The 27,095-nt window shown below is 42.0% G+C and overlaps 1 protein-coding gene across 3 annotated transcripts in view; it reads right to left on the bottom strand.

Annotated features, from left to right (window-relative positions):
• palm2akap2 (PALM2 and AKAP2 fusion) overlaps nucleotides 1-27,095 on the bottom strand; it is an 87,248-nt gene that overhangs the window by 26,073 nt on the left and 34,080 nt on the right. For all 3 annotated transcript variants that reach the window (XM_079582558.1, XM_079582559.1, XM_079582560.1), the window contains 6 exons: nucleotides 26,383-26,504; nucleotides 13,886-14,000; nucleotides 13,783-13,804; nucleotides 12,359-12,457; nucleotides 10,621-11,433; nucleotides 7,218-7,303 (listed from right to left, as the gene is read on the bottom strand). In XM_079582558.1, the coding sequence (XP_079438684.1) occupies nucleotides 7,218-7,303; nucleotides 10,621-11,433; nucleotides 12,359-12,457; nucleotides 13,783-13,804; nucleotides 13,886-14,000; nucleotides 26,383-26,504 (1,257 nt within the window). The remainder of the gene's footprint in view (nucleotides 1-7,217; nucleotides 7,304-10,620; nucleotides 11,434-12,358; nucleotides 12,458-13,782; nucleotides 13,805-13,885; nucleotides 14,001-26,382; nucleotides 26,505-27,095) is intronic.

Below are 27,095 nucleotides of genomic sequence, written 5' to 3'. Positions count from 1 at the left end.
TTATTTTTGTAATCAATCGCTCATCGCACTGCCATGTCTAGCTCTGGTCCAGTCAGATTGAGCCTCATTCTTGACTAGGTGTTATGTAACCTGTGTGTCCGTGTGCATTCGAGGAAAAGGGAGAGGTTGATAGGAAGGAGACATCAGCGATAAGGTTGTTGTCCCTGTCAGTGTTCTCACGGACATGGGGATGGAAACGGATAGACAACAGGGCTGCTTGGTATCAAAAAGCATACATTTTGATATCTATGGACTGGCTAAACATCTGTAATGTCCTTTTTTGTTATATGTTCATGTCTTTATATTTGCAACTGACTCTCCTCCAAGTCAAATTTCTCCCCCAGGAGACAAATAATAAAATGAAGTGACGATGGCTGATGCAAATACATATGATTTTTGTTTCTGTTTCTCTCAAATGTTTATACTCCTAAACTTAATTATGTGAACTCTCAACAGAATGTTGATTTATAAATATATCTAAAAAATAAAAATGTTCTGACAATAAAAAAACAAAACATAACTATTGCGATTGACTGCGGAATTGCGGGAAGCGAATGCAGAAATTGCATAAACTGTTCAAATTGCATAAATTGCTTAATTTGCATAATCTAATTTGCATAAACTGTTAAATTGCATAAAATGTCATGTTGCATAAACTGTATAAACTGCAAAAAGTGGTAAAATGCATGAATGGGTTAATTTGCATAAATTATGTAAAATGCATAAACTCTTTAAAATTCATAAATCCTAAATGGCATAAACTCGTAAGTTGCATAAACGGTTTAAAATGCATAAAGTGGTTTATTTGCATAAATTATTAATATTGCATAAACTTTTATATTCCATAAACTGGTCAAACTGTTGAAATGGCCTCAGTGCTTGATTGGCAGAAGCACAAATGGCTGAAAGGCCTGGAGTCTCCCCATTGGCTGGATTCCCCCATACACACTAATGCAAAAATTTCAAACTCCCGTATAAAAAAACTGGAAAACTGCAGAAGGACAATTTTTTCTCAAAACCCACAAGTTGCAGAAGCTGAACATGCACAAAGTGCAGAAATTGCAGAAAATGCAGAAAAAAGTGCAGAAAAGCATGGATTTGCGGCAGCCCCATTATAAGTCAATGGGAAAAATCTCCGACATTTTGGCCGATTGCGGAAAAAACGTAAATTGCAGAAGTCCCAAAAGTAATAGCACCCTTCTCCTCAACATGCGGAACATTTTGATGCATAACTTGCATAAATTGCACAAAGCATGAAGGTGCTGAAAGCTCTAGAAAATCGGGAAAAAGATGGAAGAGGAATAATAATAAAGAACATGAAAACCAATAATTGACTGCGGAAGAATTCCGCAGTCAATCAATTAGGGTATTTTTGTAATCAGAACTAAGGCAAGGTCTTAAAGGAATTTTTCAGGATTTTTGACATAGGGCCTCATTTCCTAGTTATCCAGAGTGTTGCTGATTTCTGGAGATATTTTTTTTTGTAATTCATGCAGTTCTTATATTTGAAGAGTTACGTGGTGCTAAGCTAGTGCAAGGCTAGTGCATTTCTATGATGTCAGCTACACTGCATTAAAAACTGACCCAAGCACAGTGCACCTGAGGCAAATCACCTATAACACCAGACTACCCATATAAATGTCTGTGTTGATAGAGTATTTTTTGGAATATAACTGACCTTGCATCACATGAATGATCACATTTTGAGGGACTATTTTCTAGCAGATCACTCCGCCGCCGCGTAGCTTATGCAACCACGAAGCTGATGCTGCTCAAATATAAGGTATTTTAAAATGCAAAATGGTTAAAATTACTCTATCGACACAGACATTTATATGGTTAGTCTGGTGTTTTAAGTGATTTGCCTCAGGTGCACTGTGGAGCGGGTCAGACTGTTTTTAATGCAGGCTAGCTGATATCGTAGAAATGCGTTAGCCTTGCATTAGCCTAGCGCCACGTACCTCTCCAAACAGAAGAACTGCATAAATTACAAGAAAAATATCTCCAGAAATCAGCAACACTCTGGATAACTAGGAAATGAGGCCTGAAATATCCCTTTAAGTGTATATTTTTTTACACATTAAAGATTAATATATAGAACATCATAGCGTTAATGATGAAAGGTGCTCTTATGAGTAATGTGCCTCAAGGCAATATCTATCACACACATAAAATGTATACAAAGCGTTAAAAAATGTGTATAATGTTTACAAAGTTTTGATGGATTGAACATCGACCTTTGCTGACCACTGACTATGATCTGTCCCATGGCTTTGCAAAGTTATTGACAACACAGCGTCTGGATCGACAGTTTGCTCTGTAGTATTTCTAGAAACAGTTTGAATTTTTCACAGTGACAAATGAAACACTGACCAGGGCAAAATCGTTTTTCACTTTGTAAAAGCATGCAAGCTGAACATATTTGAATTAGTACAATGTGGTTCTTTCAGGCATCACTGCACAAATTATTACCATCATGAAAAGCAATTGAAAACTAACAACCGAATTGTACATTCAACAGCAGCACGCACAGCACTTTCTGAAATGATATAATGTGATTGAAAGATACATCTGTCCGAACTGCAGATCTCCATGGATAAAGTAACCTGCACTGTCTTTTTAGTTAGTACCAAGATTGCAGAAGAGCAAAATGAGGCTGCCAAGAAGGGTTAAGATTAACAGCAAAACTCTTTGGAATAGCAGAAGAGCTTTTCTTCATGTTGGTCAATTTTGATAATTAACTCAATTTAGTTTTGTTTTTTAAATTTCCATCCATCCATCCATCCATTTTCTTCCGCTTTATCCGGGGCCGGGTCGCGGGGGCAGCAGTCTCAGCAGAGATGCCCAAACTTCCCGATCCACACACACCTCCTCCAGCTGTTCTGGGGGGACCCCGAGGCGACACCAGGCCAGCTCGGAGACATAGTCCCACCACCGTGTCCTGGGTCTTCCACGAGGCCTTGTCCCACTAGGACATGCCTGGAACACCTCCCGCGGGAGGCGACCAGGAGGCATCCGGAACAGATGCCCGAGCCACCTCAGCTTTTTAAATTTCTTTCATTTTAAATAAAAAATAAATACAAATACTTTACAAATATGTTTAGATGTTTCAAAACAAACCTCAGCTTTAAACAAATCTTGCCTTCCACAGCGGTACCATATATCAAAAATAGTTTCCATGTTGTTCATCAAAGCCAAACTCCTAACAATGAGCTGCTACAGGTTTGGTTGTCCTGACGATTAAAAACATTTTGTTTGCAAAGGCTATTGCATGACCTGTCCTTGATACTTGTAGCCAATTTTTCTAAATGTAGCCATTCTCACGACAGGAAGGTTGTGAGTTTGATTCCCGCCCTTTCTGTTTATGTATGTTGGCTCATGTCTGTGTGGGTTTCCTTCAGGTGCTTCAGTTTCCCACTTGATCCCAAACAAGCAGCTCTGGTGATTCTTACCATGAGCTCTGGGTACTGCAGTGTTGTCACTGTCAGCCACTGCTCCTTATACAAGGTATCCCTGCATCATTCAAGGAATGGGTCAAATGCAGAGGAAACTTTTCTCTATGTAAACAAATGCAGTGCACCTTAACTTTCTGCAAGTTAAATTCAATGCAAAACCAGGTTGCAATTAATTGTGTAACCGTAGTCGGTAAACAAACAACTAAATCAGAAACAATGTGTCTAAATACACTTTATTTGTGGCCTTCCACACCAACATTGGCCAACATGAACAAGAGCTCCGCACAGTGGTGTATCTAGTAGGTGGCACCCGGGGGGGCCTGGGCCATCCCTAGATTGCACTGGGCCACCCCAGGTGCTGCCCACTCAGAAGGAGGTGCACGAGGGAGGAAGGGTGTTTGTGGCAATGGTTCCTCTGCTCTGCCATTAAATTGGCAAAGTGCCCAGCCCACCATCAGCTCACCCCTCCCACACCCAAAAGATCGTCAGAAGATTGTCTTTTGTTACGCAGTGCTAATCACTAATTGTTAAAATTAGCATCTTTAACAAATCCGCTTCGTTTGTCCATAAGACAGTCTATACTGAAATCCAGTCCGTTTTTTTCTTTCATACTTTGTCTGCCTAATCCAGTCCGGTGTTTGTCCAGTCCATCTTTTGCGCGTGTTGTTTCCGAAACAGCATGAGGCCTGGCAGAGTGCATTATTAAAACATCCGGACAGAGGACGGGACATGTATATGCAACTTAAACTACAACATAAGATGAAGTAGACAAAATCTAAGCTAATTATCAATATAGCCCAGCTTGGATGGTTGGTACAGTAAGGAGACTTTACCTCAGAAATATGAAGTGACATTTGTTACATTGTTATGCTGCTTTTGCTTTCTTATTGTTTTAAGTTTTTTGTTACTTTTATTCAGCACATAACATAAAATTCATTAAATTAGTCGTACATTTGCAGCTGCACTGTAAAACAACCTGACATTGTTCATCTGGTTTTCCTCAAGCTTTACATTAAAAACAAAAAGTGATGTAGTGCTTCCAAACCATTAAAATATTACAAACAACGGAAAATATTACAAATGAATGAATATACACAACCCACGTGCCACCCCAGCTAAGCAAAGTGCCACCCTCAGGCCACCCCAGTGAAAAAAGTCACTTTGGAAAATGCAATCAAGACAATAACAGCATCTTTTGTTGCCTTCAACACTTGGCTGAGTTGGCTCTATACAGTTGTCTGGAATAGATTGAGCAATCAGTGAACCTTCTTTTACGCCACAATAGCGGCCTATAGGCCAAGGTCAACCCCGCAAAAACAAATTACAAACAAGCTTTTAATCAATGTTGTGCCTGGCTGTGAGCAAAAATACAAGTCACATTAACATTAGCACAAAACTAGGTTAAGGTCATCCCAGCCAAAGGAGAACAGGACATATTTTGTGGCAGGGGTAGTAGCATCACAGCAGTCTGATCTACTGACCTCTTTTGGCTTAGTCCCTGTGGAAACCCGAAGGAGGAGACTGTCTGTATCCAGTGTCCTGCAGCACTTTAAGCCAATAAGTGTAATTACAGCCCGTGTATATCACACACACACGCACACACGCCACAAACAACCGTAGCGCCACAAAACATCCCTGAGCTACGCAGCACTTTCACTTCACTGCATCTCCTATACACATCTTAAGTGAAACGCGTAGCCAAACTAAACGTAAAGCCGCCGCACGCACTTCACATCTTCGACTTGACTTTCGCTCTTCTGTTTACCTGTGCGCAATCAGTGATCCACCGCTGCGCAGAGCTTCTTATCACAACGGATTAGTTTGACCCGTGGAGACGTCCCAGGAGAAGGCACTTACTTTCCTTTCCTCCTTTTGTTTCTCTCCGCTAGCGTTTGCCTCTTCGAAAGCCTGTCTCGTGAAAAAGCAGTCCGCGAAAATCTAACGGGACGACTAGTAGAGCTGTAGGGTGGTATTGAGAGAGAGAGCTCTTTTACGCGCCAGCTTTTCCAACCGGCGTGCGTCTCTCTCTCTCTCTCTCTCTCTCTCTCTCTCTCTCTCTCTCTCTCTCTCTCTCTCTCTCTCTCTCTCTCTCTCTCCCTCCCTCGCTGTCTCTCTCTCTTCCTTTTTTTGGAGGCACGCGCGCTGAATTATGCAGGGCTCTCGCGATCCCCGGAGTGCTTTCTGTCCTGTTCCAGAGACAATCACAATGAAGGCGCGCGGTGGATCACGTTACCCTTTTTGCACAGAGCAGTACAATCTGTGTGTGCAGCTGCGCCCCCCCAAACCCTCCCTTCTGCTTCACTGCAACAAGAGCCGGACAAGAGGGGACGACATGCGGCCATTCACGTTTGGGGGGTAGCGTAGCTTAGCATTTTGGGGAGGGGGATTTCTGGACATGTTTTAGCAGCAGGCAGCAATCACGCTTCTTGCATGATAATATCGCATTAAACTTGAAAGTAGACTTACAAACTTTAAAGTTAGACTTACTACAAATTTATGATATGCATGTTCCTGCAATATAAGCTGTTAAAGGTCATTTTGATAAAAAATAAATAAAAATAAGCCAATGTGGGAGAGCTCAATAACAAGCAACGTAAAAGCAATATCATAGATAGGCATGCACCATATAGCTTTTTTATCTCTCATAATCATTTGCATCTTTCCTACAATCAATGCCCCGCCCACTTCCGGTCATTTGGTGGGTGCCGGAAGTAAAAATCCCATTCATTTTATCCATTGACTTCAATGGAAAATCAATGGATAAAATAATCGTTTGCTGATAAGTCTATGTTCAGTTTAAAAGCACAACATAGACTTATCAGCAATGTGGTTCCAGTCTGGTGAAATGAACTTTTCAGTTTATAAAGTTTTAGATAAATCTTTTTTTTTGTCTATCAGTTGGCACATTGCTGTTTAGCCTGCCTAGTGCTTTAGGAGCACTTCGACTTTACTGCATGGACATCGACGTGCTCCTAAGGTATTGTTACACCTTACAATATAGTACTCCTTTTTATCTGCTTAGAAAATCGACATGTTTAATTTCGTGTAGCTATACCTGGATCATGTCGCTACTCAAGTATCCGTATTTAAATAGGGGAAACGTGGAAGAGCTTGGTCGCTTCTAACTTCACCCCCTTTGACCCCATAGAGGAGAGGAGGAGAGGCTAAATGCTAGCAACATCTTCAGTCTTTTTGCGTGACTGAGCGCACGCGTAAAGACCAGACAGGTACGCATCAACTTGTCTAAGCTCAGGTAAGAACGTATCTCAGTATGCAAAAACGGTGGCCTGTTCCTTTAATTTTTTTTAAAAGTCAATGCATAAAATGAACGGGGTTTGTATTTCCGGCACCCATCAGATGACTGGAAGTGGGCAGAACTGTTGGGCTCTATTGCAGTAGTTTCCTACCTTTTGATTGTATTAATTTATTGTCCGCCTCAGTGGAAATTCCAGCTCACAAGATCACAGCAGGAATCACAAATCACAGCAGAACAAAACAACTACAATATTTGTATGAGATCGTTTTCCCTCACCAACTACTACCTAAATTATGTCTAAACTGGGTCTCAACCAGAAAAACAGCCAATTAAAATACATTACTAAAGCACAACTTAAATGATCTTTTTATCTCCTATGATAAAATTGCAGGTGGTCCTGAGTAAGAAACCCATACATACACCACAGTTTGAGAACCACTGTGTCCTATAGTGGTTTGGCTTCACGCTTTCTTTCAGAAACACACACAAAAACCTCATAGACTCACCATGACAGTGTGAGGGTGTCTGGTCGAAATGGGAGGCCCACATCCATTTGCTGTTGTCACGGTAACTCCTGGTGATGGGCTGTAGCCTATGATAAAACATAATTGAGTTAATGCACAACTGCTCTTTTCTATGGCTGTCCCTTCCTGGTTCTGTGGCCTCTATGTGCCTCTGGTTAATAGCGTCATTTGTGTTGAACAGTCTGAATGAAAATGTCCGTGAGGCTCGTTGAACAGGGATTATCAAAGTGAGGTGAAGAGAGGCGTGGCAAATCAAAATAGTAGCTAAGCCTGTTAGCTGTAACGGCATTATCAATGCCTGATTTCTAAAACGCAAAACTTGCTGAATAAGGTTTGTGTTATGAATTTTCAACAAATCTGGCACAAAATGGATAACATAAGATAGGCACATAGTACATCTCTAAATTAATCTAATATAGCTTATAAATAATTGGATGTGGATGTGCTATCATGAGTTTCTTTGTTTAGAAATAGAAAAAAAAAAATCATTAATGTATTTCCTAACATATTGTCCATTACCAATGTGCTTTATCAGTATGATGTCGAGGGATGTACAAAGATAGGACTGATCTCACAATTACTATTTAATGTAAGCCATTAGTGTTCTTTTATTGGTGTGGTTTGCAGGGCAAAACTTACAGTATTACTTACTTACAGTGGTTTTAGGGTGCAGCAAATTGGCTGACTGTAAATCAAAGATTTGTGTGCCATTAATATTCTGAATCTATTGGATTGTTTTGTGGGGCTTCCAGTGCAGGTTTCTATCTATTTGATGACACATCCATGGTCATGATTGTTAGTGTCAGTGGGTAGTAAAACAGAGAGGGTGCAGTGCGGACAGCTCATGATGTGTTTGGTCAGCAGCCAATGGAGAAAGAACGTTAGAGACAGATGGAAAGAACAACAAGCAGGAGACAGCAGGGACACTGGAGAAAGTCTGCTTTATTTCAAAGAGAGAGCGTACAGACAGTGAGTGACAGACTGTGGTGCAGTGAGTTTGTGCCCATAGAAAGGTAGACACTGTGAACAGTAGAAAATGGCTCCTCATAACGGTCCATACAAGGGCAGGCAGACAGGAAGAACAGAGACCCCTACAGACGAATAGAGGTACTGTAGAATTGGCAGTGGGGTAGGCCAATCTTATTTTACAAGATTACACAAAAAAAGCCCAAACCATGTTGATTAGCCACAATACTTAAAATGAAAAACAACTTAAAGGTTTTTGGAGTTGCTCTCCTCTGGAAACATTAAGTGCTTCTTACCTCCGCTGCACAAATGTGCAATAAACTTTGGGGTAATGTAAAACGCTGAAATTATACTTCTAAATATTTAAAACAAAATTCATGCATCAACATATTGTGTGGCCTACATGGGACACAGACAAAGGAAACAGATCTATTGTTTGCCCTGCCAAATTTTGTTGTATTGTAAATTCTTATGTTTTTTCTTTTGTGAACACATCTAAGGACCAAACAGTATGTAACATTGGACAATATTTGTCAAGAGATGATGGCATTTTGTGAGGAAAATGTCAAGCAAGCATGTTAAAGTCATTGTGGTACCATGCAATTTATTCTTCTGGAGATGTCTTGAAGAGTAGCAGCTGGGTCACAGTCAGTGCAGTGGTCAGCAGAAGGTTAAACTGTTGAACTGGTTAATAGTGAGATTACACACAGCAAGGAGTTAGTGAATCAAATAAACTCACACATCATTGTCATGTGGCACAAGGACATGTGCCCATAATAACCTCAGTTATGCTCGTAGATTTATTAGTGAAAAATTAAATAATATCTAAATGTTATAGATTATATACTGTACATTTTATATATACAGGTGGTCAAACATCTGGCCTGGCTTGAGTCAGTCACACTGTCAGCAGGACTGACTGACAGCAGCAGCATCAGCAGTGACCAGCAACAGCTCAAGATTTAAAGCTCACAACAAAAGTGAGATTGTGCACTTTTTTTTTTTTTTACAATCGTTGCATTAGTAGTTTTGACATTAGGCTGGAACTGCCCTACAAAACATTAGGTTTTACACAGGAGATGTTTTGTTCTTCCGCCTAGTTTAATTTAAATTCAAACTGTTCAGCAGTAAGTGGTGTTACATTTGATAATGGACACTGAGCTTGACACTTTTCAGTGACACTGGCTGTGCATGTGGGCTACGCTACTGTGTCATAGATGGTTTTAATGGCAACAGGTCACATCATTGGAGCACCTTTATAAAGTAAGCCTGGCTGTGATCATTGCAGTGCTGGCAGTGTTTTATCTTTAGTTTTTCAAGAGCACGTTATCTTATTCAATAGTTTCAAAAGTGAGAGCATTAGTGTGACACTGTGTTTGTCCAGAGGCTCATTTAAGCACAAGTCATTGTGTCCAGGCTGTTAATTTTCTTTTTTTTATGGCTGGTAATGTGTTTTTATTAAGCTGCCACAGCTTCCTGTGTCTATAGTGCTCAGCGCAGGAACAGTTGGCTTTATAGATCAGTGGCTACTGAAGATGTTCTGCAACTTCTGGCTGCTGAGTGAAGAACTACTAGAAGAGGAGGAAGTGCAGAAGAATAGCTGGAATTGAAAAAAAAGAAAAGAAAACAATTTCAGAAACAGAAGAAGGTGCTATTGGAAGTGGAGTCAAGTTACTAACAACTAGAATCAAACCTCAGGCTCCGAGAGCATCAAAACAATCTAGTTGTCTTAAAAAAAACTAAATCACTAAAGTAAAAAAAAAAAAACTCTCTACAATAAATGTCAAACTATAATTAGTTATTCTAAGTTAGATCTATATGGAAGAAGAGGCACATAAAGAACCCAAGGCAACAAGTCTCCTCTCCGCTGTGGCCACAGTCTGCATCAGGAAGAAGTGATGTCTCTGTGTTGAAAAGATAAAACTACCACCAAAAAAAAATGTTCTCAGTACCCACCTGTGAAGGTGAGTATGTCCTAAAGATAATAAGACAATAACATTGTGTATCTCTAGAGGGAGTATATTATTCCCAGATGTTGACATCTGATCCAGTTTATTACAGAACACCTAACGTGATGAGTTTGATTGTCCTTAGAGCAAAAAGTGTTTAACAATCAGAGTGGCTGATTGCCCTTAAAGTCCTAGACAATTCACCTGGTTCGAGCTGTTTGTGCATCAGGCAGCAGAACCACTTCTCAACTGGCTCCCTGCATTAATTTATGATAGATATTATAGACTGATAATACCCAAGTTGACAAAGATGAAGGTGCAAGTCAAAGGCCAGACACTAGAGTGTGTAACAGCCGGTCCAGCAGAGGCAGGGCTGAGTTAGTACCATCCAGATAGAGGAGGGGGGCGGGGGAAGGGAAGAGTCAGTCACATGAGGACACAGCACTGGCAGCGCTTCCTCTTGTCTGTACCTGTAGGTGGGGTCAGGCCGGGGGGCGGAGCTGAGGCGTCCTGGTTAGCGTTGGGGGATGAGGCGCTGTCAGGTTCGCGCCCTTCTGAGGAAAGTTCTGTGCTGGCGGCCTCAGATGTGGTGGGACGTCCTGATACTAGATCTGCTGCTGTCCCGTCTATGGCAGATATATCTGTGACCGTCTTCTCTCTTAGAGACTTCTCATCATCTTCATCAATCAGAACCACCTCAGCCTTTACTGCTCCATCAAAGCCCAACAGTCTGCGACTCTCACTGGTGTCTTCCACGTCCTGGTACCCCAGGAACACCATGGTGACAGGATGGTCTGAGGATGCCTGGGGCAGGCCGCTCAGTTCCTGACCTGGGTGTGCACCTGGTTGAGTTGTGATGGGAGCAGAGGTCGGGGGCATCATGCCAAGTTGGGGCTCCCTCTGTAGGGTCACTTGCGCTGGAGGGCTTGATGGGATTGAAGGTGGGGCACAGGAAGGTGGTGACAGATCATCGTCAGTTGGAGGTACTTTGGCTATAGCAGGAGTCACTGTCACATGCCCCCTCATACTGTCCCCTCTGTGGACCACTGGGCGAGCAGCCTGCTGGATCAGCTGCTCCACCTGAGTGGAGCTCCAGCCGTTCTCCATAGTGCTGGTGGACACAGCCCCTGAGGCGGTCACCTCATACACCACTTTCTTGCCATCGTCGTAGACTTTAACTCCACGGGTCGCTGCCTCCGATGGGCTCACTCGGTTGGCCGACAGGACGCGCTGCTCCCCAGTGAGCGGGTCACGCTGCACGTTGATCTCCATGGCAAACATTGCTGTTAGAAGGGACAGGGAGACACAAGGAGAGGACAGGGATGGGGTTGATAGGTGACACAGGGTTTGAGGGTATTAGAAACAGGGGAGGGTCCGGGAGGGAGGGGAGGGATGTGAGGGTTTGGGGAGAAAAAAGTGGAGGGAGTGAACCGTGAGGATAGAACACACTGATCTTTTGTAAAGTTTATATTGAATAAACACTAACTCAAACCTGTTATTTAATTTGATCAACTTAATACAAAAAGTAACTGCAGGTATAGAAATACCAAAGCAACAAAGAAATGTAATAAATGACATATATACTATAATGCACCACGGCTGTCCTCTTACTTCACTGCATTATCAGGTACCTGGCAGCCATTCACTATTGGCGCGGGCTAGTGTTGCTGGCAATAGCTCTACACACAGTTGTCAGTAAAGCTCTCCCATAATGAATGTCACTTCACATTGGATTTGGAAGATAAAACCCAAAGCCTAATTCAAATAATTTAAAAAGCCTAGTCACAAAGAAGAATCGAAAACACATGTTTGGTAAATGTTCCTTATGGGACTGTAACCAACCTACTTTGGCACGTATCCTGTTTGTTACAGGTGGTTGTTAGTAGAGCTAAAAGAGGCTGTATTTAATCACCAGCCTCAAAGTCTTCCCATTACGCAAAAAACAAAACAAAACACACAACGTGCCAATATCTCTAATTACAGTACTTGCCATACTTAGATCAGTCTTATTATAGTAGATACTTTAACACTTACTTAATTGTGGCCATTAAACAGAACCTCAATGGTGTTAATGCGCCCCCCAAATGCACATGTCCTGTAATAATCCCACTTGGCTCTGGTCCCAAACTTCCCTACAGTGTCTATGCTCGCCGCCCCCCACCCCCTCCGCGGGTGTCCCCTCCTTACCCCCTCCTCCCAGATTCTTACCAGGTCTGGATGAGGCGTGCTCCCCAGAAGCTCGCGGGCCGGTCCGGACGGGCTGCTCTGAGCTTGGATGGCCACGGTCCGTCACGCAGCCTGTAGCATCTAGTGAGCGAGAGGAAAGTGCACATGTTCAGAGTCAAGTTAGAGGGACACACACACATTGGCACGCGCACACAATCACAGACACACACACACACACAATAGAGAACAACTGGCTCGTCCCGTTACACAAACATACCTACAGACTCCACCCACGGCACGCTCACAATTTAGGCACAAATCTAGTTGACAACAAACAGCTAGATTTAATGATAACTCGGCCATAACATGTTAGAGATGAATTTGAATTTGTGGTGTATTATTTAACGGATTCATAAAGGCTTTAGTTTTGTCAACAATGAAAGAGGAAGTGTTTGAACTGTCCGAAACTTATTAGTGCTTCTCCTATTGCATTTCTAACCTCCCGATCTTTTACAGGGGTGAGTTCATGGGCACATTTCACAACTTTCAGGGGGCAAAGTGGAGCTAGCTAAACAACATGCAGTCCGCTAGTTTACTATTTACAAATGCACTGTGATATCATGCACCAAATACACTTTTCCCCCCCTACAATAATCTGCTTTCACAATATACTGAAGGACAAAGCTAATTGTATTCCACTAGAGAAAAAAAGGGTACATGGCCTTTAACAAATCATCAATTATTCCTATTGTACTGATTTATTCCTGGACAATGAATAAACTCTGTAAATAAATCAAATACAAAACATGGACCACCCCTGTTCTGCCTCTGCCCCATGGTAACCAGCCCCCAGTGCAGTGCTTATGCAGCAGTAGTGTCCGTGTGCTTTGTGTATGTGACTGTATGGAGTGTGTCTATGTGTGAGCGCGTGGACAAAGCAGTGGGGGCTTATGGGGTTTGCCTCTGAATGGAGCGGGATAAAGACAGGCACCGGGGCTGCTGCGTCATGACCTTGTGGGCTTCAATAGCCTCGCTGAGCTGCACTGTGTCGCTGTGTGCGCTGTGTGTGTGTGTGTGTGTGTGTGTGTGTGTGTGTGTGTGTGTGTGTGTGTGAGTGAGTGAGGGGGTGCACACTGGAGTCTATGGGAGTCACACAGGGGGAGAGGTTGATGGGCGTTTGGGGGTGCACCCGCTCTGGCCTGTGTCTCTCCTGCCTCAGCGTGGCTATTATTCACTCCAAAGTCGCACACGGACACGCACACGCATGTCCACGCACATACGGTGTTGTTTGAGCCATATAATCAACTTTAGATTATTGGTTTATTCTATCTAACTCAATATCTGATGCCATACAACCAGTGCCAGCGTTATTGATGAGCTGTAGGACAACATGGAAGGTCATAATATTGGTTTGTTCATGCTCACACATACTATGGGTCTGTGCTATAAGTTTGTGTTGTTCATACCCCCGTCCTGGTTCATCAGACTCTGAAAAAGCAAAACAAAGCACTTGTTAAACTGCGTGCGGCAAAATTGCCTTATAATGAGCTGTGATCTTTTGTTTCTTACCTTCTGCAAGTCCTCGATGGAGCGCTCCGTTTCTTTTAGACGTTCACGTAAAACCTGCTCTTTGGCCGAAAGCTGCGACTCTTCACTTTCAAGGGCACCGATCTCCGACTCCAGCCTGTGAACCCAAAACGCCACCAGAGTAATTACTCTTCTTGTGAGAATGACGGTATTGCTTTACATGTATCATGTAATCTACAACAGGGGTCTCCAACTGGTGGACCTGGGTCACTCATCCTCTCAATATACTTATTTTAGTTCATTTGAACAATTTGAATAGCCCCCTCCTGGATCCGCCACCTTAACGTGGTGGAGGGGTTTGAGCACCTGAGTGATCCTGGAGCTCTGTTGTCGGGGGCCTCGTGCCCCTGGTAGGGTCTCCCATGGCAAACAGGTCCTAGGTGACGGGTCAGACAAAGAGCGGTTCAGAAGCCCCTTATGAGAGACCAACAGGCCCAGTTAGAATCGTGAGTCCGTCCTTCTGTGGACCCACCACCTGCAGGAGGAGCCATAGGGGCCGGTGCAATGTGATTTGGGCAGCTCCAACAGCTGCCCCCACGACCCGGCAAGGGACAAGTGGAAGAAAATGGATGGATGGATGGATGGATGGATGGAATTTGAATAACACTGAAATGAGTAAAAAATAATAATAGTTCCCGCACACTGCCAACCTTGCAAAAATAGTTTAGATTTAGTCAACGTTTCTGTCCTGAGACCTTCATCAGGCAAATTGTCAGCAGTGAAAACCTTCCAAACAATTGATCCTGGCCTGTCCTATAGACCTCTGTGAAGTAAAGGCCATGTTGACCACTCATACAGCCGCTGGGTCACTGCAAGGTCAAATAGACACAAACCAACACATTTTTCTCACATAAAAAGTTGCATAATGCACCTTTAAGTTTGTGCCGAAAACAAACCAAACCTTAGCCCTTATGTAAACCATTAGAAAGGGATATATAATAAAATAAAAGGCTGGGACATAAAGGGACTTCACCCAGTGCTGCCAAATCTTCAATTGATCTATTCTTTTTTTTTTCTTTTTTGCGTTTTTAGAGTTAATAGTTTTAATCAACCCATAGCATTTCCTAATTAACATTTGCCTTAAGTAGGTGCGTAGATGCAAACATGGCGAGATCCTCTCCTGGACTTTTTTACAAGATGGATGTACTAACAATAGTAGGAAGCGCGTTTGGGAGGAGGACCGGCGCTGCTTCCTCACGGGCTGCCAGGACCCCACATCAGAAAGCGCTCCTTGGGGACGCCGTCGGAATTTGTGCGTCAGTGCACGTCTAAAACAGATACGGAGTCCTCGTAGCCCAACCATAAACAAGCAGGCTTCCCACATTATTTCAAGATGGAGTCATTAATAATAGTAAATAAACAAACTATTCTCAGAAAGCCTTTCGCCACAGTGGGAAGCAGCAGCGCAGTTGTTTTGTAAATGTTTAGCGATGGCATTACTTGTCCTTTATAAAGCAAAAACAATGGGGTGTCCTTGTTTGGAGTGTTTCGAATTGTCCCCCCAAAGTAGTGTCTTAAAATGAAAGGGGAACAATGGATGAATGTACCTTGAATGACCTCACAGTATTGTCAGGTAAAAATATACCAAAAAAAAGGATCAATCAATCTGAAAACTTGGCATCTCACAACATTGTGCAAGTCAAGGATGTTTCTATTTTAACCAGTAGGATATTGTTTCTTTTGGACACCATAATGTCAAAACTACAATGCATCATTTATCAGTAAACATAATGTTAACGTTTTAATCTATAAAGCAATAAAATGTAAGTCCATTGGATTGAATTGAATGTAAAAGCAAATATGATCATTAAAGTCCTTTTTTTCTGCAGCTTTATTACCATTGTTCAATAGAGATTCCATTTGTAACCTAAGCCGTTGTTTGGTTATTACTTGGAATATCAATTTTACAACGTTTACATTCTTTATTTTTTTGCTTGAATGAAGCCGGTGGGTGGTTCAATCTCATTCCCGACACAACACATTAATGTGTCCCTGGGTGTAATTGATGGTGGATGGAGATTGGCGGCTATGTTTACAGTCAGTGGCTTTCCACCACTGAGTGCTGGAAGTGAATGAATAATAATGAGTCACTAAAGCTCTTTGAGAAGCTTGACAAGCATAAAAGCACTTTATAAATCCAAGAGATTATCATTATTGGGCTATTATCAAGAATTTTGAAAGAGATCAGCGTCTTTGTGTGCGGCTCAAGTACCATTTCTAACACATTATTTGATTATTTTTGTGCACTGATACACTCCCTAGCAAATTGTGGTCACTCATGCCATATTCATGTCCTTATTTGGACACAGGAAACAAATTGTACGTGTGTGTCCTGTTGGCTGCGTGAGTTCTTTCCAGAAACAGTAAGCAGCCAGATTTACAGCCGGACACTTTGTGACTGCAGTGAAGATCAGTGTAGGAGAGTTGATCAAGCTTGGAAATCATTTTTTTAAAAGAATAAAATCAAAATCAATTCAGTTTCATCATTAGTAATTGTTGTAATGATCATTTTCACTTCCAGCTCTACTGTATCCACGCTCCATTCATTTTACCACCGTGTTTGGCGCCCCCCTGTGGTGGTCACAAAGAATACAAGCAGTGAAAGTGAACAGAAATCAAAAGAACACATGTGTTTAGTTTATTTTACAAGGTGATTTTACTGCACTTATCTGAGGTGAACTTATGATTAAGTCGACACACTCCTGGTTTCACACACGACAATAATAGACGTGTTTCATGGAAATGTCAAATGCCTTTTCTTTCCTTCCTTTGTAAATGATGCAGCGTTCCAAACACTTGATGGTGATGAATGAGAAAAGTACGTGACCTCATACGCATTAACTACCTATCTTTTTTCACTACCTGGAGCGACTTTTAGTTTGTGGGGGTTGGAATGAGGGTGATGTCAGTGTCCCGCCCACAGAAGCTCTATTACCGGGCAGAGGAAAGCCACATCAAACGGGACGGGGATGAGCAGTACAGCATGGTAGAATCACATCAGAAACAAAAAAAGAACTCAGAAACTGTTCAGCAAATAATCAGAACTACATTAAACTGTGCAACAATTGGCGACCCAATCCCCAAATCTTTAATTATGTTCACAGCCTCATCGCTCAATCATTTCATGCATCAAATGAGTTTTTAAACAAAGTATTTGGCATTAGTTCAGTTGGAGTCACTCGGTACATTTAGACGTAGTGGGTGCGGCCCGGACCACATGGATCTTCCTTTGTCTTTCATCGTGTTAACTTTCACGCTCATCTAAGTCTAGCTCATTGTCCCTCCACCTATTGTCACAAATAACAAACTGTCCTCCAACGAAATCCCACAATGCACCACTGACCACTCCCCTCTGCCACAATCACTCATCCCATGTCCCAGTGACAGGCTGCAGGGGGATGATTACAGGCACATCAGTGGGTGGTACGTGGTGTTTATACTCACCATCATACATTCAATAAGTGGAAGCCATGTTACTGTGCTTTGAAGAGCGTTACCCTGAAGTGAACTCCATGGAGCAAAGCATTATATAAAGTGTGTAGTCTTCAGTAAACTCGAAGTAAATCTCCACCTGCTTTGACAGAGGCCGGACAGCAGTCTGACTCATGTCCCAAACTACTCGGTGTTTATTCAAGAACAGGTTTGTAAGTCCCAGGGACACAGATACAGTTAGTGAAACGAGGTGATTGGTATAATCTGAAGCCCTTTTTGAGACACAAATCAAGCAATAACTTCGACTCCACCATTCCACTCCTCTGGAAACATTCTCCATGTTGGTTGTTGTATGTTATTCTGAAGTCTGTTATCACACTGTACATTTCAGTCACCAGTGTCCTCGTAAGTCATTCCAGAAAACAGTTTCACACATTTCTGCTGTCAAAATGATGGAGTTCATGTTGTTTGTAAATCCACTCCAATAATGTGAAATGCTGACTTTATTGAAATGCATTATGCAGTTTTCTACGGAATCTACAATTATCAAACAATTATCAATTAAAATGGATCAAAATGAAAGCCCTTAATCAAAGTTTTAGTGTGTAGTATTGAGCACTTTACTCATTGACTGCCAATGACATCTATAGACGTCAATTAGGTTTTTCAATGGGAACAGCTGCAGCAAAGCCTTGAGCAAATTTTAGCTGTGCTGCCTAATGCTGCCTCCTAGTGACTCAATAAAATAACTATAAGCTCTTTTATTGAGTCACTAGGTGGCAGCATTACTCTTTCGTTTTCTCAGCTTTTTGGTCATAAAACAGCATTTTGGGTGATTTCACCTATTTCTACGGACGATTACTAAAGAATGGAAAGAGGTCCGAACAAACTTTTTTTCAGATGAAAGAAGAGAGTCTAATCTTTCTTTTGGTGGGTTTCGTGTTGACATAGACCTAGACCTACATTTTCTGTGGGTCTTGAAAAAACAGTCAAAATCTCTCTGATTTGAAAATGGCTGGCAGTCAATGAATAATAATGTCAAAAAAAATATGATAATGATGCTTTAAAGTTACCAAACTTTTCAGGCCACGACTCCCACCCTACAACTCAGGATCCCCGGTAAAAAGTTCACATTTATAAGAATTCAAGGTGTAAATCTGGTTTAATCTCTTAACCCCCACCTGACCCGAGCACATTTTCTCCCGATCTAAAAGCTTCTTGAAAAAAAGTGTCAAAATAGCGACGAAAAAGAGGACGATTGTGCATCAAAGAAAAGTGATAAAAGAGCAACAAAAACGTCCTTTACAAGCAACAATAACATGATAAAAAAAACTGCGAAATCATGCCTAAAGAGTGATGAAAAAGCAACAAAAAAGCCACATGAAAAAACTCACGAAAACAGATAGATTTGGGTAAAGCGGGAAACGTGAAAAAAAAAAGAAAGCTTAATAAGAGGTTAATCATCTTAGTTTGGATACAGCGTTTTGATATTTGGCTTAATTTAACAAAAATATGCTGTTTTCAATCTCAAATGTCAAAGTCAATGTCAGAAATGTAAAAAAAATAGCGCCTCAGAATCATCTTGCGACAGTTCCGTGTCCCGCGACCCCTCACTTTGGGAACCGCTGCCTCAAAAACAACCTCTGTATATTGTCAAGCATTCCCAGACTCCTTCTCTTATGTCTCTTCCTCTTCTGTCGCTGCCCAGGACACGCTGTATGAAAACCACAGTGCTGCCCTACAATGATGTCTGCAGTGAGCTCGATGCAGAGGAGCTGCCGCGTTCCCAAAGTGGTTCTGTGTGGCCAGTGGCACGTTGTAAAAGAACCATTCTGAAGCTTTGTGTTTACTTTCCCCCGGCTTGTAATGATAGGTATACACGTGCAAAAGCTCCCTCTGCCACACTCGTCTCTGCATGCGCTTTGTTTGGTCACTTAACACGACATAATGACGGCCGTTTCTACTGCCCGTCGTCGCTTTTCCTCCTGGCCTGCACAAAGATCGCACTGTACTCCGTGTTGCCTCGACTTTATGGGATTTCCAGCATAGGGTTCACGGCCAACAGTGGAGTGAATGCTATACAAAGACATTACTGTTGGCTTTGAAGTCCATTTTCGTCTTCGTGAAATGTGTTTTCAGTTGAGATTTATTTATAATTTGAGAGAAAGCAGGAAGGTTAAAGATACAAATGTGTGATATTCTAAAAACAGAACTCATAGCTTGCTTAGTTTAGTACTTGTGCTTACTCAAGAACTAAACTTAGCTAAACTGCTCCTCCTGTGATTAATCAATTAATAATAAAGTCTCCGTGGGGCTGTTCTCAGTAAAGTTGGCAAGTTTTCGCTTTGTCGGAGCCCCATCTCCAGAGCCAGGCTCATGGTCAGGACCTTTTGTAGGTTTGAGCCCATTACAAGTGCTGGCACTAGTTAAAGGCACACTGTGTAACATTTTGGACTACTAAAGCCGTCAGTACAAAACATGCTCCTAATGTGCAGCTTGACACAGAAAATACTCTTTTTACAGTGGATAATGAAAGAATGGATTTGGATGGGGACCTAACCTGTTTAAATCTCAAATTCTGTTAATTTTAGTCGAAGATGTCGACTAAAATTAACAGAATTTGAGATTTAAACAGGTTGGAGAGGAGCTGGAGACGTACCCACTCCCGGTAAAGTTCCAGTCATGTCTTAGGAGAGCTGAGCCGCTCACAGCACAGGCACCTGTTTGTTTGTACATTTATGTGGTATTTTTCAATAAATAAAAATAATATAAATGTTTGTATTTGAATTTTATTTATTGGGTAAAATTCTTCGCGGTGTAGCTTTAAAGGATGGGTCAAAAGCAGAAGAAATATGGTTATGGGCTGAATAAAGTTTACAAATACAAAACAAATTGTCCTTGTCCTCAGTGAGGTCTTATACAGAAACCCCCAAACACTGTAGTTTAGAGAACTCCACAAACACATTCTGAAATAATGTAGCAATAATAGGTGTGGTGCTCTGGATGGCACAGCGGTTAGCACTCGTGCTTCAGAAGGTTCCAGGTTTATCGCGAGTCAGACGGGGCCTTTCTGTGTGCATGTTCTCCACATGTCTATATAGGTCTCCTCAATAGATCTAAATAATAGAGATCCCGAGTGGTCGGTGAAATAACCATGGCTGCACAATCTCCTCCTACAAAGCCTGTTCCTTAAAAGGGCAATGGGGCGGGCGGACCGGCTACGAGCCTACACAGAGCTCCAGAGCCTGCAATCACAGATATAGGCCTCCTCTTTTTAGTGCTAATAAACAAAAAAACAACGTGATTAAAAATGTGATACCTAGTCCAGCGTTGCCTCATGGGTCACAGCAATTTTTAGAAAAAGAAAAACTTTGGATCCAGGCTTTCAAGCAGTTTAAACAAGGCCCAAAGCTACATAAGAATCCTGTTTACCAAGTGTCTTTTGGAGTCGTCCCTGTAATACCACTCCCTGGTGGCCACCAGGGAGTGGTATTACAGCAGTGTCAGCTCCCGCCATTAGGACCAAAGAGAAGAGCTCCCCATTGATTTCCTCCCACTGTTGTTTTCGTCAGCGAAGACATATAACAATCATTTTGTAGACGCACCTTTTTCCAGGATGATAGAGCTAAAAACAGCTCTTTGGTGACTAAGAGATGACAAGACATTTATGAATGAGATGAAAATGTGAGAAATTGGTTAGTCAGAGGTTCACAATCAGAGCTTGAGCGCACAGACAAGTGCCCATGAGTCAAAGGGACTCACATGTTGTGCAACCCCCTCACTTTTTAATAGATCCATGGTCTGACTGCAATGGCCCTGAAACTTTATCTTATTTCATTATTTTGTCTGTTTTTTTTTTATATACAGTATAAAACTGACTAAATTTCCGTCCAAATGACTGAAAACTAAGAGGGCTGCCAAAAAAACAACATTGTTTCCTCCAAGTGCTCCGGTTTAAATCTACCACTAAAAACATGGCTACATACTACGAAGCTTATCACCTCCCATAGAGAGAGAATGTAACTGTAAAGTGCTTTGTGACCATGTCTGTGAGGTGCTATAGAAATAAAGTCCTTCTCTTTCTTCCTTCCTTCTTAGCGGCACCACAAATGCAAACTGATATTCTTGGAGATTTGCCCCACATTGTTCAGCCTTATTCATCAGGCCCTTTCCCGAGTTCTACTCCCACCCCCTAGCACCTCCGTAGTCCAATACAGCTGTTTCTCCTCTCGCCCCTCTCTTGTTTATGTGTCCTGGGGGTGTGAAGACTCCATAAACAACACTGACTTGTCTTTGTCACTTTCTCTCACTATTGTTATTACTTCCAACAGCCCTAAAAAAAAATGAGACTCGCAAAATGTCAGTCTGCACCTTAGGTCTGGAAGCAAATGTTTATGGAAGAAGTGACTTTTATGGGAGCCATGATTGTAGTTTTACGGCATTTTGCACACGCAGAGTCCATGTTTGTCCGCACTTCACACCTCTGTCAGTAATGGAAAAAACTGCAGTTGCCTGGGTGATGGGATAATCTGGGCTGGTGTCCCGATGGGTATAAATATAGCTGCCACACCTTGCGATAGGAATGGACATGCTCAATCAGGCTGCTGCTCATGTTGACCATGTGCTAGGGATGTTTCTCAAGTTTAGTTTTTAAGTGGCTGGGGGCATTCTTTTCTCTCCTACGCAATGTGCACTGAGACCAAAATTCACCCACCGGAGATTGGCTAAAGAGACTGAGAAGTTCACGTCGAGGGTAGACACTGTGAGAACCATCTTTCACTAGTAGAGCAGAACGAGTGTTGCATTTACGGGTAATTGTTTGTGGAGAAAAAAATATGAACAGATGGGAAAAACTAGGTGCAGGGCCTTAAAGTTGTTTTAAAGTGAATGCTACTATGCTCTAGGGCTGCTCGATCATAGAAAAAACAACAAATAAACAACGATTATTGTTGCCTTAAATAAAATAAAAAGTCTTTAGTTAGAAGTAATCAAAAAACTATGCTGAATATTTTCTCATTTCTGAACTGTCATAAAAGTATAAAATGATTTAAGGTTTGCCTCGATTGAGGAGAGGTCTCTGGTTCACATCTGCCCACTGCTGGCCAACCCTCACACCTGTGCAAGCAAACTGAGCAGAGCGGCCTGATGACATCATCACACAGCGTTGTTTGTTTTAATATCAGGCAAAAACATGAGCCATGGCACGTAAAATGCGAAGGAACATAATCCCAGCGCCATGAAATAATGCAAGTTTGCTTTGGTTCGCGAGATCGCTTTGGATGGACAAGCGGGAGGGCACCCTGAATAATCGTTTTTTTCTATAATAAGTTAAAAAGGTGAACATCCTCATCATCAACCAAACATTTACAAAAGCTACAACTATATATTTTTGTCAAATGTATTGTAACTGTTGAAATTGTTACGTATTGTTTGTTTGCTTTTGTTTGGGTTTTTGAATAAAAAATAATAAATTAAAAAATCAAATAATTAAAGAAAAAATCAAATGTTTTTTCCCCCGATTATGCTAATTTCATAATCGTTTAGTGTAATCCTTGAAATCGTAATTGAATTTTGATTAATTGCACAGCCCTACCATGCTCCATTCAAGTCAATAACTGAGCCTACATCCTCGCCTCTACGACCTCAGGCTGTGGTCAACCAACTTTCTGTTCCCACTTCTAGATTTTGAAACTTTGCGGCAATATTTGTAGAGCCATAAATCCTCATGAACTCTTGGAACATGAACAGATTCATAGATAGACTCCGTTGGACGGCTCTGCGACTTTACCTCGGCTTTGACCTCATTTGGAAGCAGCTGAAATCTGATCGAGCTTTCATCAAACCATACAGCTCTAAACACTTATCGCTACGGTTTCGGATTGTTTACGTTTAGCAAAACCTCGCTTATTTTCTGTACAAGCCCGTGGCACAGTGCGTCTATTGAGCTGCTGCGAAGTGAAGCGAGCGCTCGTACAATCGCGAGTGTCGTCTCGTCTGCCCCACAATGGCGGCTCTTTGACCATTCACCGCGGCCCTGTTTACACCGGACGCGTTCGTGTTATTCCGGGACCATACGATGTTGACGTTTCTCAGCTCGGGCGATAAGCTACAGTATAGTCGGAGGCTAACAGAGTCCTTTTCATGGCGACATTTTGATCGATGAGGAGGAGGAGGAGGCCTGACTCACTGACGGCAAAATAACCTACGCTTCACACAATTTACAGCCGCCGCGCATCATTTCACAGAAGTCAATTTTAACTGCGGGGATCGGACAAGACATAATGTAAAAGTAGAGGAGAGAGTAAAAATCTGTATTTTTTCAGTATCTAAGGGGGCTCGATCAATGATCAAACAGACGACTACAGTAGCTTATCGATTTTCAAATGTTAGACAATAACACCTCATTTGACGGTACAACAAAATCAATACAAAATATGACCACAGTATAACAACCAATAGCTGACATCATACGCGTCAGGAGAACACACACAGCTCGGACTCTCCCAGTGATATCATGAGCTGGCGCTTTGTTTGTGGCACCGGTGATCTCATGCATCACCTTCATCAGGGAACAAGTGACTATCAGAGCAGGGCATGATGGGAGTCAGGAAGCCCCTCCCAGACGCAGGAACAAAAGAAAACACACGCTGAAACACTGCACTGTCCCCGTCGCTCTGTCTTCAGCCCCTGGAAGACACACCCTGATTTCACTTGCCCACAGTGTGCGCTCAGATCTAAATTGGGTTAAGTTGCAGGCCAATGCTAGAATCCTGAAACTGGGTTAACGTTCTGCACTGATAACATATGCAGGGACATGAAATAAATAGAAATCTAGAAAGTTTTAGAAAAAAAGAAGAAAAAAATGACCCAATTCAGATCGAACTCATGACCCACTCCGTCACTTGCATAGTTGTCTGTTGGAGAACATTTGAGAAAAAAAAACACAGCCAATGATCTATTTAAAGGATCTGTATCATGCTATTTTAGCCATTCCAAAGTTAAGTAGGCATTTATATGAATGATTGTACCTCTACCATTATGGAGCACTCATTTTTGTGATAAATATAAGTGTTTTCTGGAGGTATTTTTCGAACCCGGAAGACACAACGCTTCGATTCAGTTAACTCCGCCCCCTCTCTCCGCACATACAACTTTACCATAATATAAATAAACAGCAATAAGTGAAGATACTTCACAATGCAGTTATAAGGAGTTGACATCTGCAACACAGCTTCATAAATGGCTAACACACAAACTAATATGCTAACACACAAGCTAACACGCGTTTGGGTTGAGTCACCACTCTGGTCCATAGCTGTTTACATTGTGGGACTCGCGTTGGTTATAAAAGTTAATCCACTTTGATTCTGGCGAAGGTTCCCCAAACATCCATCAGAGACAGTCACAGAAAAACACTATTTTGGTGATAGTCGCTGAATCCCGGAGAAAACAACTTCGTGTGGTCTCTTCTTGAAAAAGGTTGAATAGACTCAGTCCTCGTAGCCAAACGCGCTTCTTTTTCTCCGTGACATGATCGTTAGGTAAGAATAAAGAACAGGTGTGTCCAGTTATAACGAGCTCCATCTTCACAGCTGCAGCGCAAACATGACTGATCTGTTCAGACGCTCAGGGGTGCGTTTGTTTGGGCCACAGCTGACCTGGAAGCACCTCGGGCACATCCTTTATTTTTTTATTTATTTTTTCCTTTTTTTTTTCTCTTTGTTTCTCTCTTACAACAGAAATAATGATAAAGCTGTTTTACAAATTCAAATCAGACTGTAAGACATTGCTTTACAGACGTCGAGCACTTCCGTTCCGCTGTTACGACACAACTGAACACTCAGTCGTTCACCAGGAGATGGAGGCGCAGCTGCTCAGAGAGCAGGATTCAGGAGGATTACTGAGAGCTGCGTGAATGAAGCCACAAACCACTCTGGGGGTGTTTTTGATAAGGAAATAGCATAACAACATGGCTAAAATCTCTAAAAAGTCGATTTTGCATGATATAGGGCCTTTAAAGAACTTATATATTTTATTAAATACATCAAGAAATTGGCCAGGACAACAGTTATTTAGGTGATATACAACAAAATCTAGTGTAGGATTTACGTTTTTACTAAGCAGTTCACTTCTGAGGTTATTTCGTGCACCGTGCAATTATTTTTCAATCGCAAAATAAAATGGCAACCAGGTTTACTCATCCAGCTCTGAAACAGGTTTCTATTTCTATGCTTGCTTAAAGCCACACCATGTAGAATTGCACCCAATAAATAAAATTTCAATACAAGCATTTGATTTATGACAGATATTTTCATCATTGAAAAACACCTCAATGTAGAACATGAGCCTTTGTTAAGCCATGATTCTCTTAAGACATGACTGTAACTTTACCAACTTTAGGAGTGGGTACGTCTCCAGCTCGTCTCCATGGAGATGTCGACTAAAGTCAGCAGAATTTGGGATTTAAAAAGGCTAGGTCCTCATCCAAATCCATCCTTTGATTACCCACAGCAGAAATAAACTTTACTGTGTTGAGCTGGACTTTAGGAGCATGTTTTGTACTGATGGCAACAGTATAGTCCAAAATGTTACGCAGTGTGCCTTTAATGAGAACAATCCATTATTCAGTGTAACATGCAGCCATTTCTGTTTCATTGTTTCAATCTTTTGTGACCTCTTCAACCATATTTTATTTTTCTTACAATTTAGTTCCACAGTCCTGCAACCTTTTAGAATAAACCTGCTCCGCGTAAAGACTGCGCAACCCCCCTTGAGAAAACAAACTTTGCAATTTCCTACTACTGTGAAATACAGTGTAAGTGGGAAAACAATCATTGTGTATTGAGGCACTTGTCTTGGAACTGGCACAGCAGCACACTGCACTCAACTACACACATAAAGAACAGTTTTAGTATACGACCTCTTATGAATTGCAGATGTTTAGTAGTTGTTGTTTCCCACATGTGTGTCCTGCATCTCTCTCAGACGTCAGAAACAAACTCGCGTCTAAACAATGGACAAAGCACGCGGACCAGGGAGCAGCATACCTCTGGATAACGTCCTCCAGCCTCTTCCCCTGCTCTTCATCCTTCTCCAGCTGTTTCCTCCGGGCCTCCTCTTCCTCCACTCCCGTTCCCTGGAGCAGCCATCTCTCTCGCATGGCTTTGGACTGCAGAAGACAAATAATATGAGGTTTTTTTAATGCGCTAAGATCTATGACAGGCTGATCCTGAGAGGAAGAAAATAGGTCTCTCTTTGAGGTATTTTTAGAGTGTGTTAACAGCCAGATGATTTCTATTACAGAGGGACAATTAGAAGATGAGTGCCAAGTGACTGCAGCAGACAAACAAACATGAGGCGGCCCTAATGCTCCCTGTCTTTAGACAACACACATGGACATGCTTATGCACTGCTCAACAACAGGCCTTTGTTTTTGCCCTTAAGACGTATCCAAGATGGTCAATGATTGTTATTGTTCAAGTGTGCAACTTTAATTTCTGGTAAGAGTCAGTCAGAAATAAAATGGGTCTTGGAGCCACCGGGGATGGAAAGCAAAGGCGCCAAGCTACCCATCCAGGCAGCGAAAGTTGCATATTGCACCTTTAAGCAAGATATTTTACCCTTTAAAGTAGTACTAAGTAACTTGTATACCTCAACAAATCCTTTCCGTAGTCTCACTGGGGGTAATACAAGTGTTAAAGGGACTATACAGAGTTTAAAAAGTATTTTCCTCCCCCCTATTCACCACCACTGCCTCTAA

Source organism: Gobius niger (genome assembly GCF_951799975.1).
Source record: "Gobius niger genome assembly, chromosome: 2".
Lineage (NCBI taxonomy): Eukaryota > Metazoa > Chordata > Actinopteri > Gobiiformes > Gobiidae > Gobius > Gobius niger.
The sequence above is the reverse complement of the archived record's forward strand: the minus strand, read 5'-3'. Positions and strand labels throughout refer to the sequence as shown.